The 13614-nt window shown below is 30.0% G+C and overlaps 1 protein-coding gene and 1 pseudogene across 1 annotated transcript; both read left to right on the top strand.

Annotated features, from left to right (window-relative positions):
- The first annotated feature begins 7722 nt into the window (after positions 1-7722).
- On the top strand, positions 7723-8781 carry LOC127137722 (chitinase 2). The gene is made up of 2 exons (XM_051064153.1): positions 7723-8401; positions 8524-8781. Exons 1-2 carry the CDS (start codon positions 7739-7741, stop codon positions 8533-8535), a joined length of 675 nt encoding a protein of 224 aa, XP_050920110.1. The 5' UTR covers positions 7723-7738; the 3' UTR covers positions 8536-8781.
- Positions 8782-9851: 1070 nt separating this feature from the next.
- LOC127108060 (DEAD-box ATP-dependent RNA helicase 31-like) lies at positions 9852-12781 on the top strand (annotated as a pseudogene).
- Positions 12782-13614: the final 833 nt, after the last annotated feature.

The following is a 13614-nucleotide window of genomic DNA, read 5'->3' as shown; positions in this document are numbered from 1 at the left end:
GATTCAAATAATGTCCAACCTGTTATTCGACTCACAGAATCACAAAATTCATATTTCACCTCAATTCCTTTTGATTTAAACCATAGGGTGTGTGATTCGAATCACGTACCTAAAATCTCAATTTTTGCAATTTTTAAAGTTTAATGAGATTCTATATGTGTCATGACTTGATCCAAAAACTCGACTAATTGAGTTAAAGCACAATGTTCATACTCAAACACAAACAATTTGAATCTTGCATGCTAAAATATACGAATCTAAAACTTGATCCTCAAATGGGAAAATTAAAGAGCAGACTAAATGATACAAGACTAAAACTGAAATAAAACTGAAAGGACAAGCAATAAAACCATATAGAAGAGACATGCATAGTGTAACACCCAAAACCCCGGATAAAAGATTTTAAATAAAAATAACAGGAAAAAGATGTTACTCCATCAAAAATACTCCATAAATCATAAAACAACAGATGTTGCACAACGGAAATTTATTTAGAAACACCATGAAACATGTATGAATAGAACTGAATCAATACATCATAATCAAAATCTCATAATAGTTGATTGCAAATAATTCAAAGTAATGCAAACAAACGCCATTATCCCTAGTGTTACATATCAGAGCATTCTTATTCGAAAACTAGAATATACGAAAGATAAAAGTCTGCCGAGAGGCAACAACCATCTCACTGCAACAACGAACCTCAGTCCTGCTAATCACCAGTGCAAAGCATAACACAAAACCAAACAAACAAGAAAGGGGTGAGAATACACTTACATATAGTAATGGTTAAAGTTTCGGAAAATAGTATGATAATCGAGAAATAATAATTCACTCAAAACCTGAATGATAATCATGCAATCACAAACATAAAACATAATATCAAAACAACCATTCGTCATAAGACACATCAATGTATGTGTTAGATACCCAAAAGTGCTTATTTGAGCTATCAAATATGGGTATCTTTCACTCAATTTCCTAGCTAAAGTGTTCGAAACCACCTTTGTTTTAGATGAAATGCAATACAATGATAAACGATCTTGGTACTTTTGATTTGTGTGTTATTGTGCAGGAAGTAGGCATGAAATAATAGAAAATGAAGACACAAGAAATTTGGCAAAGGGATCAAATAAAACAAGCATTCATCAGCTTGCTCGCTAGGCGAGGGATGTGGCGAAGGACTCGCTAGGCGAGCGTCCAGCGAGAGCCCAGCGAAAAGCTCCAGTATTTTACAGTGACAAACATCACCACACTCGCTAGGCGAGCTTCCAGCGAGGTGTGTGGCGAACACGTCCAGACTTGGTGAAAAGCGCAGCCAGCACTCACTCGCTAGGCGAGCCTTTAGCGAGCTCCCAGCGAGTATTCCAGTAGCAAAACCTCTCAAGCTCGCTGGAGCGAAGGTTTTGTTCGCTCAGCGAACATGACAGTCTGGCAATGGTTGTTTCTCTGGGCGCAGGTGCCTCAGGTGCCTCATTTAGGGGCTCGCTAGGCGAGCCATTCTGCTCGCCTAGCGAGCATGACAGCTCAGTAGCAGCTCTATAAGTAGCAAGGGCTACTTTTTGGAGCCATACCTTACCTTCCATACTTTTGTACTTTTTAAGATATTTTCCAGCATTGCTCTAAGGATCTTTTGTGACCTAGAAACCGTTTCTCTTCATCTCTTAACAATCTTTCACAAAAAGAAGGTGGATTCCCATCCAATCTCGATTATTCGACTCGGATGTTGATCAACCTTCTTCCGAAACTTGTTGAACAAGCTACCATGAAAATGAGTAGCTAGGTCCTTCATTTTGTCAAGGTTAGATGTAGATGATCATTAGCTTTGTGTGTAAATGTAAGGATCTTCATTTGTAAACTCTTTAATGGTGAATATATGGTGAAAACTTTGTTCTTATTGAAAACTCTTTGTGTTGGTTTATGATCGAGAGATGTTTACCAACTCTTAACCTAGGTTTTCATCCAATCTTGTTTTTTAGCTAGAGATAGTAATGAATGATTTTGTTCACCATAAGGTTGAACCAAAAAGTTGTCATTTTGATAGATTGTGTTAGAGATAAACAATGGATCAAAATGGGAAAACTCACAATGTGTGTTAGAGATAAACACATTGGGAGGACTTTGTGAAATAGTTTATCATCTAAAGGAGTTTATAATTTTTGTTGATCGAACATATACATGCAAAGTGATCGTCGAACCCTAACTTTGGCAATATTTCTCAAATATTCAAACCAAAACTTTTACCGCATTTTATTACAGTTTTATGCAAGATACCGTGACAAATACCAAAACCCCATTGTTACCTTAAGCTAAGAATTAAAACAACTGTCGAAAGGCGGTGATATCTCATTAATTTTCTAACAAAAAGACTTATTTCAACTAAGGACAAAGATTTTGTTAGTTTTTGCTTTATTTATAAAAATTATTATTATTCACCAAAAAGATTTAAAAAAACTTTGAAATTTATTATAATCAAAAGGTTAATCCTTGTGACATTGTCAAATGTCTTCAAATACATAAAAAAAGAAACTCTAATGAGTTTTATGAACTTTTAATCCTAAACAAAATAAATAAATAAAACAAATAAAACATAAATTGCTAAAATTACAGAAAATAGTGTAACATTTTTTTCAGAACTTAAACGAGCTTAAAGGGCTAAAAAAACGAATGCCTCCCAATGTTGAATTCTTACATCATACAATTCCCAATGACAAATTCCCAAAAGTTATGTTTTTTTCCAAAAGATTAATTTTAGAGTTTTTAGATTTTCTCCAAAAGGGATTACGGTTAATAGAACGATAAAAAAATGACAAAGATTGACCTAATGAGATTATCCCTCAAAACACTTGTGGGATATTATCATGTAGAATTGACTAAAAGGATTTTGGAAAAACACAATTTCATATTATATTGTGATTTAACATAAAAAATATCGTTATTTTAAATAATTCAAAGTAATGGAACATTCATCACTCTGTTGCCTAAACCCCACCCTATAGTAAGTAATCTCCCCCTACCTTATAGATTGAGCTTTCATGGTCTTGATGTTCCTCGTTGTCCAAATAATTGCCTCAAACTCAGATGCGCCGTTTAGCGATATGACTCAAACCTTAATTTTTCCTTCACTCCACTTACGATATATATTATGTTTAATCCAACGTTAAAATTAATTCCCAAATATTTAATCACAAACGAAATATTTATTTAATTTGATAAATAAAATAAAATAAATCTTAAATCAAATAATTATTCAATTAAGCGTTAGACATTTAATATTTATATAAAATATTTATTTGATTTTAAAAGAAAAATATATTTTAAACATAAGGTGTCACACTATATTTAAATAATTAAATAATTATTATTATAATCCTCAAATAATTATTATCATTATTTTAAATATTTAAATAAAATCAACCGCTCTCACTCAAATATTTTAATAATTATTAAATGATTAAAATACACTCGAATACTCTAAAACATCATAAAACACCCAAAAAGACACAAACATTACATAAATAAATTATCAAATAATTCATAAAATGCTACAATTAAATAAAAATAAAATAAATAAAAATAATTTTTCGTTCCAATATTTTAAATGGATACAAATTTTCAATGGTTGGACAAAGATTCTACATTATAGCAATGGTTAATTACACTACTTAATAACTTTTTCCACTTGGTATTTCGATTGGTATAGGACGAAATTAGCCGTTGATATATGTCTTATTTTTACAAATATTTCTTTCCTATAATTTATATTTTTTAATAATCAAATTTTGACAATACTTTCTATATGCACCACACAAAATTTAAAATATCAAAGAAAATTTCAATTATACTTTCAAAATAACAAATCTTACAAGCATATCAAAATAAAAAAGTAATGTTAATTATATAGTAACAACCACCAAAATAGATGTTGCGTCAAAAAAAAACTAAAGCATATCTAAGAGAAAAGAAGTTTCTATTCTTCCTTTCTTTCATCTTCATCAATGCATGGACTTCAAGAATTTGTCCGGTTTAGAAAACAGGAAGCATATGTATTCTATTAAAAACAAAATAAAATAAAATACAAAATCAACTTAATAAATATTTTCATAATATTCAAAATATGAATTTAAAGAATAAAATATAATATATCTGTCTTGCAGCTTGTAACCACTGTTGAATTCAAAATCAGGTGTAAGATATCACAGATATCAACCCCGTATTTAGTGACAAAATTAGTGATCGTTTTTAGTTAATTAAAGAATTTAAAATAAAATCCACAGTTTTGACACATTCAAAAATCAAACAAATGACCTTATGTTTCAAAAGTTCGTGCGAGACCACTAGTCTATTTTATTTTAGTAACTATATTTTCCTTTAAACTTTTATATATTATAAATAAAATTAAAGTTTTAAATATTATTTTAAAAATTTATTACATGTATTTTATTTTATTTTTTAAAAGGAAAATATCCTCTACCAAAAACTTCTACTTATTAAAATCTTTTTTATTTATTTTTTATTTGTGAATCCCTAACAACCATAATGTGAACATTTATAAGGGAAGGATAACATATATATTATTTTTTAATTTGATGAATCTTCCTTCTAACTTAAGTCAAATGAACTTTTGCTTTCGGTTTGAAAAAAACAAGTGAATAGATATTTTATATTCAAAAAATTAAATAAAATAAGACGTTATTTTGATTTTAAATAAAATGTAAAATTAGAGGAGAAGAGAATTGAAACTCAAATTCTGAGCGAGGTATGACAAAAGATAATTTATATTATAATTAAAAAATTAAATAAAATAGGGGTGACATTTTGGTTTTGAATAAAATATAATATTGTAGGAGCTGTGAATTTAAGCTTAAACCCTGAGCGACATTTTTCATTGATTGGATCAAAAATCTAAGTATTAAATTTAATATTTAAATACAATATTTATTTGATTTTAAAAGAAAAAAATATTTTTAATATAAGATGCACACTATATTTAAATAATTAAATAATAATAATTATAACCCTCAAATAATTATTATTGTTATTTTAAATAATTAAATAAAATCTACCGTTCTCACCCAAATATTTTAATAATTATTAAATGATTAAAATACACTCGAATACTCTAAAACATCATAAAACATCTAAAAACATACAAACATCACATAAATAAATTATCAAATAATTTATAAAAAAATACTATAATTAAATAAAAATAATTAAATAAAAATAATTAAACAAGTTAGGGGCGGAGGGGGCGCCAACTATGTAGAAATGCGTGTAGTATGCTTCAGATGTGACACTACAAGAAATTTGACATGTACCAACGATAAAAATCCGTTGGTAAATGTCCAAAAACCGTTGTAAATGTCAAAGAACTTATACGAATAGAGGTTTCGTTAGACAAAGATTCTACATTATAGCAATGACTAATTACACTGCTTAATAACTTTTTCCACTAAGTATTTCCATTGGTATATAACAAAATTAGCTGTTGATATATGTCTTATTTTTGAAAAATATTTCTTTCCTATAATTTATATTTTTTAATAATCAAATTTTGACAATACTTTCTCTATGCACCACACAAAATTTAAAATATCAAAGAAAATTTCAATTATACTTTTCAAATAAAAAATCTTACAAACATATCAAAATAAAAAAGTAACGTCAATTATATAATAACACCCACCAAAATAGATACTACGACAAAAAAAAACTAAAACAAATCTAAGAGAAAAGAAGTTTCTAATCTTCCTTTCTTTTATCTTCATCGGTGCATGGACTTCAAGAATTTGTCCGATTTAGGAAACCAGAAACATATGTATTCTATTAAAAATTAAATAAAATACAAAATCAACTTAATAAATATTTTTATAAGATTCAAAACATGAATTAGAAGAATAAAATATAATATATCTATCTTGCACTTTTTGGCAAAATATCACAGATATTCACTGGTATAAGTCAAAAAATGACAATCATGACTTTTTAAGTTTACTAATTTGATATCTTTCATTGACACAAGTTTATGCACATTTGATCGGTATCCTTGGGGAACGTTGATAACCTGCAAACAATCGCAAAAACTTTTATTCTTTATTAGACAAATTGTGACATATACTAGGGGAAAATATATTTTATTTCCTATTTCTGTTGTAGCTAACTCTTATCGTATACCAATCACTATTATATCTAAACGATACACTACTAAAAATTTCGTATTTAGTGACAAAAAAACTTAAAAATCGGTCACTATAATGTTTAACGACCAATAAAGCGACTATTAATGTTCAGTTGGAGACGTGCTAGTCGCTAACCTGTAGCGACGCATTTAGTGACAAAATTATGGATCAATTATACTGATCGTTTTTAGTTAATTGAAGAACTTAAACTAAAATCCACAGTTTTGACACATTCAAAAATCGAACAAATGACCACTAGGTTATTTTATTTTAGTAGCTATGTTTTCCTTTAAACTTTTATATATTATAAATAAAATTAAAGTTTTAAATATTATTTTAAAAATTTATTAAATTAATTATCATTAAAATTGCATTTTTTTAAATTAATAAATTTATATAGACAAATTATTTATATAAATATATGTTTTATTTGTTAAAATAGTAAAAATGAAAACTTTTCACTAAAAAATAAAAATTAAAAAGGAATTAAAATATTTAAAAGAGGAAAATATGAGGGATATAACTTAATAAAGAAAAAAAATTATTATATCTATTCTATAACAACCATAATATGAACATTTATAAGGAAGGATAACATATATATATATATATATATATATATATATATATATATATATATATATATATATATATATATATATATATATATATATATATATATATATATATATATATATATATATATATATATATATATATATATATATATATATATATATATATATATATATATATATTATTTTTTAATTGATGAATCTTCCTTCTAACTTAAGTCAAATGAGCAACTTTTGCTCTCGGTTTGAAAAAAACAAGTGAATAGATATTTTATATTCAAAAAATTAAATAAAATAAGACCCTATTTTGATTTTAAATAAAATGTAAAATTAGAGGAGAAGAGAATTGAAATTCAAATCCTGAGCGAAATTTCGTATCGGTATGACAAATAGATGATTTATATTATAATTAAAAACTTAAATAAAATAGGGATTTCTCATGCATTTCTCATCGATTGGATCAAAAATTTAAGAAATAAATTTAATTTAGAAAAGTAAGAGGTCATGCTCCTAGGCATTTGAGTTCGGATTTTAATTAGTTAAGGTGAACACTATTTGCTTGAAATGTCGTAAATTCAAACCATTTAAATAGTTTAAAAATAGTTTAAAAATCCTCTACCAAAAACTTGTACTTATTAAAATCTATGTTTTTTATTTTTTATTTTGTGAATCCCTAACAACCATAATGTGAACATTTATAAGGGAAGGATAACGTATATATTATTTTTAATTTGATGAATATTCCTTCTATATTAAATAATTAGAATAATTTGTCAAACAAAAAAAAGTTGATTAAAAGAATAGGCAAGTGTATTTGGAATACACATGTAAGCATATACTTGGTTATTGTCTAGACGTGTTGTTTTATAAATAAAAGGTTCATTAAAAAATAGAAGTTATAGGCTTATAAAAGGGCATGAGAAGTTAGTGATTCCAACCACAAGCAATCAAATCTCATTGCAAAATACAACTAAAGTCACAATGTCAAAAACTGATATCAAACCTGTTGTGAAGCCTACCATTTTCCGAGAGTACATTGGAATGATTGATACTCTTGGAGAAAATATACATGATTTTCCAGCTGCCATAATTGACGACCACATCCCAGAATTCCACTTCATTCTGGGATTTGCCAGAGAGACTTATGTTGGTGGAAAAGGCACAGGATTGTTCAGGAGCACTTGGAACGTTAATGACTTTAGCCCAGCAAAAGTGGTGAAAATAAAAAAAGAGCATAGGAACGTGAAAGTGGTAATAACCATCGGAAGCAATGACGCTGACTATCCATTCAACCCTCAAAATCTAGATAGTTGGATTGGAAATGCAGTAACATCAATCAAAGTGCTCATCCAAGACTATGAAACGAAAATTCATCCATGCGAGGTGGGTAACATAATTGATGGCATTGATATTAACTACGAATACATCAAATCGAAGGAGAATGATTTTTCCTTTTGCATAGGGAAAGTCATAGAACTGCTTAAGAAGGACCTTGATGTTTCGAAATCCATGAAAGTGGTGTCCATTTCTCCCACAAATAATGTCAACCTCCACTACCTCAAATTGTATTCCAACAACCAAGATAATATTGATTGGATTAACTACAAGTTCTATAATGAGGATTTTCCCACAGAGAAAGAGTTTGTAAGTTTTTTTTATAAACTAGCTACTGATTATGGTACACGATCTAAACTCTTGCCAGGAGTTAACACCAATACACATACTCCAACTACATGGAGTCTAAAAGTCTTTGTTGATGGATGCAGAATCCTCATTAACGATGCATCACTAGGTGGAGTTTTTATTTGGAATGCTAATACCTCTGCCCCCACATATTCCATTGAGAAAGAGCTTCTACACCTCTTCTATACTAAAAAGTGATTACTTACTAGGTTCTTACCTACCTGGTAATTTGTTTTTATTTCACGGGTCATACATACTATAATTAATAGCAACGTCTTATGCGTCATGCTATGTATAGTATGTTACATATTCTAAATAAGACCTATGATTGATTGTGTGTTGTTTTTACTGCTTTTACTGCTTCTGTTTTTGTTTACTGCACTGTTTTCTTTCTTTAATTCTTATGTATGTGTCATGAACTATCTGTACTATTTATTAAGCTATTAATAAGAAGAAAATATTATTGTTTTCATTTCTATATATATACTTTCCTCTTATCTCGCTTTATATTACGATGAAATAATAGCACTCTTTTAACAATGCTTATATATCTAAAAAGTGATGTTAAAAACATGTAGCTCTTAGATAACGCTTTGAATAAGAGCATTATCTAATACTCTGAAGAAAAGTGCAGTCTAATATACTAACTTGTTACAACACTTTTTATTTTGATAAAAGCTCTTTTTTATATGTAGTAGAAAATAATCAAAGAGAAAAATATATCCCTCTACCTAAGAGAACGCTTATTAACAAAAAGCACATGTGTTATGCTAATCAGAGTTAAAGACTAGGAGTTTCTTTTATTCAACTTGGTTTAAGAATTCAAGGTTAAAGTGAATTTATTGCAGAATTGAACAATTTCACCCGAAAAAAAATTGTGAATTTTGGAAAAGTGGATTGTGATAAAGATTGAAATACAACACATCTCAGACACAAGGCCACGGAGCCTAGTGAAATTTTGGAGTCTAGAAATTTAGGTATTCTAGTACTTTTCTTATCATTTATGATTTTATTTTATTCCTTCGGTTTCTCAAATAACTAAAGGTATGATATCTAGATTTTACTATAAAATGATTCCTTCACTAAGTTTATCCTAAATCTATCTCACAAAGTTCAGTGGTTTCATATTCTTAAATATCATTATGTCGGATGGATTAAGAGACATAATTTTTTTTTGATTTTGTATTGTTGTTCTTCTTACACCAACCTTTAACACATCATTTTTTTGTTATTGTTATCTCTCTCACGTAATGATGTTGTTGATGTTCTTATTGTTGTTCACGTCAATGTTTAATGGAATAATTTTCCAATGTCGTTAATCAAAAAAACTTTCTATTATATATATTAATTTCTTCGGTTGACAATATTGAGAAATTTAGTTGTAATCATATTGCAACACACAAAGAAATTGATGAATGCTAAAAAATTGAAAAAGGAAACAATACAGGTTACTTAAATTATTTTCCATTCACAATATTTTTGGCAATAGACGTCATCTATTACCTCATTTCTTTTAGAAACAGAGGTTAAAAGTATCAAATTTATTATAATTTTTATTTAAAAAGAATTATTTTATCTCGGGGTTAAGTCATAACCGAAGGGAAAAATAAGTGTATTTATTGAGTTTCTTTGCATTCCTTAAACAAACCTTTGTTGACTATTTAGTGAGTATCAACGCTTAAGACATTGTCATTAGTGATCCGCGTGAAACTTAAAAGACATTCATTCAAAAGGTTCGTGCGACATTATAAAAACATTTTGAATATCAGAATTTTATCATTAAAGTATTTGTCATAAAAACATTGAAATTTGTTTATTTTATAATAAAAGCATTGAAATTATTCTATATGCACTACGCCAAAAATTGGAATAGACAACGCACCTTAGAGGGCGCTTTATTACAAAAGCGCACTCTAAAGTGAAGCGAAAAAATAAGGAGCGAACAACTGGAATAGACAACGCACTTTAGAGGGCGCTTTTGTAATAAAGCGCCCTCTAAGGTGAAGCGAAAAAATAAGGAGGAGATAGAGGGACAACAATACAGGGCGCTTTTTAGAAAGCGCCCTCTAAGGTTACCCTTTGAGGGCGCTTTTAAAAAAGCGCTCTATAAGTCCATGTGCATTTTCAGTTTATAAAGCGCTTTTGGAAAGCCTTAGAGAGCGCTTTCATAAGCGCCCTCTTAGGCCCCCTTTAGAGGACGCTTTTTTTCCACAAGCGCCCTCTAAGGTCCCCTTTAGTAAACATTAAAATTATAACATACTGCGCATTTTGTTATTTCACTCTCTGTTATTTTCGTTCTTTTTCACGTCAGGGTTCTCACTGCTACGATTTTCGCTACTTCTAAGGCGTTCTCCTTCCACCTCTGTTAGATCTACGACGAAGCTGATCATTTACTAGACATGGGATTTCGCAAAGATATTGAGAAGATATTCGCTGCAATCCCTAAACAACGACAGACACTTATGTTTTCTGCAACAATTCCCGACGAGGTTTGTATTTCTTTCTTTTCACTCCTTTCCTTTTTAGCTGTGATGATTCATGCTTTATAAAAGATATGCGCATTGGGCTTATTCTCGTATGATTGTGAAAGTGCGCCAAGTCTGCCATATTGCTATGAAAAGGGATTTTGAATATATTAATACAGTTCAGGAGGGTAGTGAGGATACATATTCACAGGTAATTGTTTATAATTTCATGATAGTAATAACTTGTTAGATACTTACATGTGTATATGCATATACAACCATCATATAACATATTTTTTGGATCTTTATTTATGGTGCTTTGGATCATTTCAGATCCGCCAAATGCATTTAGTTGCACCATTAGACAAGCATTTCCCTTTACTCTATGCTATTCTGAAGGAGCACATTGCAGATGATGTTGACTACAAGGTTTGCTTTCTAATCTGCAACCAACTGTATTTTAATTTTTTCTCTGTCCTTTCACTATGAACTGTTTAGATTAGTATTTTGGATTAGTAAACTGTGATTTGACAACAAAGTTTAACTTTTACAATCATGTTTACATGGATTTGGAGGATATGTAATGTAGCTATTGGTTTATCAGGTTCTTGTTTTCTGCACAACCGCTATGGTCACAAGACTTGTTGCTGATCTCCTTGGGGAGTTGAACTTGAATGTGAGAGAAATACATTCAAGAAAGCCTCAGAGTTATAGAACCAGAGTTTCTGATGAATTCCGGAAGTCAAAGGGTCTCATCTTGGTTACTTCAGATGTATCTGCACGTGGAGTTGATTATCCAGATGTTACTCTTGTTGTACATGTATATTTGGATCTCCTTCCTTGTTTCACTTGTGACTATATTACCAGCATGCTCGTGTCCATATGAATTTCTGTCCTGTTTAACGCATACTCGTAAGGACACTCAATACATACATTTGCTAAAAGTGCAAGCCTTTTTTATTATGATTTGCCAAATTATTTAACGCTTTTATTGATTTCAAATTGTCATGTTTCTTCCATTTCTACAATGAACAGGTTGGTCTACCGGCTGATAGAGAATAATATATACATCGACTAGGTAGAACGGGGCGAAGAGGAAAAGAAGGACAAGGCATACTGCTACTAGCTCCTTGGGAAGAGTTCTTTTTAGCTACTGCAAAAGATTTACCTATTGGGAAAGCTCTGGTCCCTTCAGTTGATCCTGACACTAAGAAAAAGGTATACTTGGATATACAAGGGAGACAGTTATTGATTTTCTTCTAATATTTTAGCTAGTTTTTAGACAAACAAACCAATATGTGGAGCAACGATTAGCTACGAGTTTGGCAGGATCGCGATGTGTCACCATGATTTTGGCAAAAGCTAAATTTTAAAGCTTTAGCAAAATTACAATGCCACCTCAAGTTCATTAAACTCACTGTGATTCCAACGATGCACTTACATTTTAAATTGTTAACAGGTGGAAAGGGCTCTATCCAATGTGGAGATGAAAAATAAAGAAGCAGCATATCAGGCATGGCTTGGTTACTACAACTCTAACAAGAAAGTGGGGAAAGATAAGTATAGGTTAGTGGAGCTTGCAAATGAGTTCAGTCGATGCATGGGGCTTGATAGCCCTCCAGCTATTCCTAAGCTTGTCCTTGGCAAGATGGGTCTTAAAAATATCCCTGGTTTATGTTCCAAATAGGTTTCCATTCAATTTCTGATAACAGTCTTGTGAAAGAGAGAAATGTTCTTGAATTGAAATGCCCCCACTTATAGTTTGATTTTAAGACTTGAAACTTCTAAATTTCAACTATCATAGTAATTTTTTCTGTATATTTTGTACTTCTAGATGAATTATCATTTAACAAGTACTGCAGAAACTTCAGTGCCAGATGAATTTGTACTGTAAATCACTGATGCAAACTGTCTAAAATAGATATTCAATCATTAGTTTATGATTTAAAACATATACCTCGAATTGTTTTATGTTTTGTGTGTTGAAAAATGATAAGAATATATTTTGATGTTTTTGCTTTGGTCATTCCCATTGTTATTTTATAATATTTTGTGTGTTGAAAAATGATAAGAATATACAGTTTTAGGTGTACTGCTTCAATATACAGGTTGTCTAAAATAAATAAATAAATATAGCGCTTTTTAAATTTTTTTTTAAATAACCACCCACTTTAGAGGGCGCTTTCCAAAATAAGCGCCCTCTAAACCCTTTAAATTTCCACTTTAGAGGGCGCTTTCCAGTAAAAGCGCCCTCTAAACCCTTAAAAGTTTCCACTTTAGAGGGCGCTTTCCAGTAAAAGCGCCCTCTAAACCCTTAAAAGTTTCCACTTTAGAGGGCGCTTTCTTTAAAAAGCGCCCTCTAAAGTGGCCCTTAAAGGGCTTAAAGAGCCACTTTAGAGAGCGCTTTCACCAGGAAAAAAAGCGCTGTCTTTACCTATGCCAGCGCCAGATTAGAGGGCGCTTTAAAGCGCTGTTATAGGCCAAAAAAAGCGCCCTCTTTTCCCTTATTTGGCGTAGTGATGATGGATTGCAAAAGAATAAAAATATTTGGGTTAAAGGTTTGTCTTCTTAAATAATCACATAACAAAATATTTATTTTATTTATCTAACCTTTTTTTTATATCATAAACAAATGCATGAAATATCCAACATTTAATCTTCCCCCATGATTAAATGAAATGACTTAATTTTATATTTTATGTAAACAAT

The sequence above is a fragment of the Lathyrus oleraceus genome, chromosome 1 (assembly GCF_024323335.1).
Source record: "Lathyrus oleraceus cultivar Zhongwan6 chromosome 1, CAAS_Psat_ZW6_1.0, whole genome shotgun sequence".
NCBI lineage: Eukaryota > Viridiplantae > Streptophyta > Magnoliopsida > Fabales > Fabaceae > Lathyrus > Lathyrus oleraceus.
This window is presented reverse-complemented; position numbering and strand designations above follow the sequence as displayed.

What these genes read in the sequence shown, in the direction of transcription:
- LOC127137722 (XM_051064153.1), top strand. Translation starts at nt 7,739, where the DNA reads ATGTCAAAAACTGATATCAAACCTGTTGTGAAGCCTACCATTTTCCGA.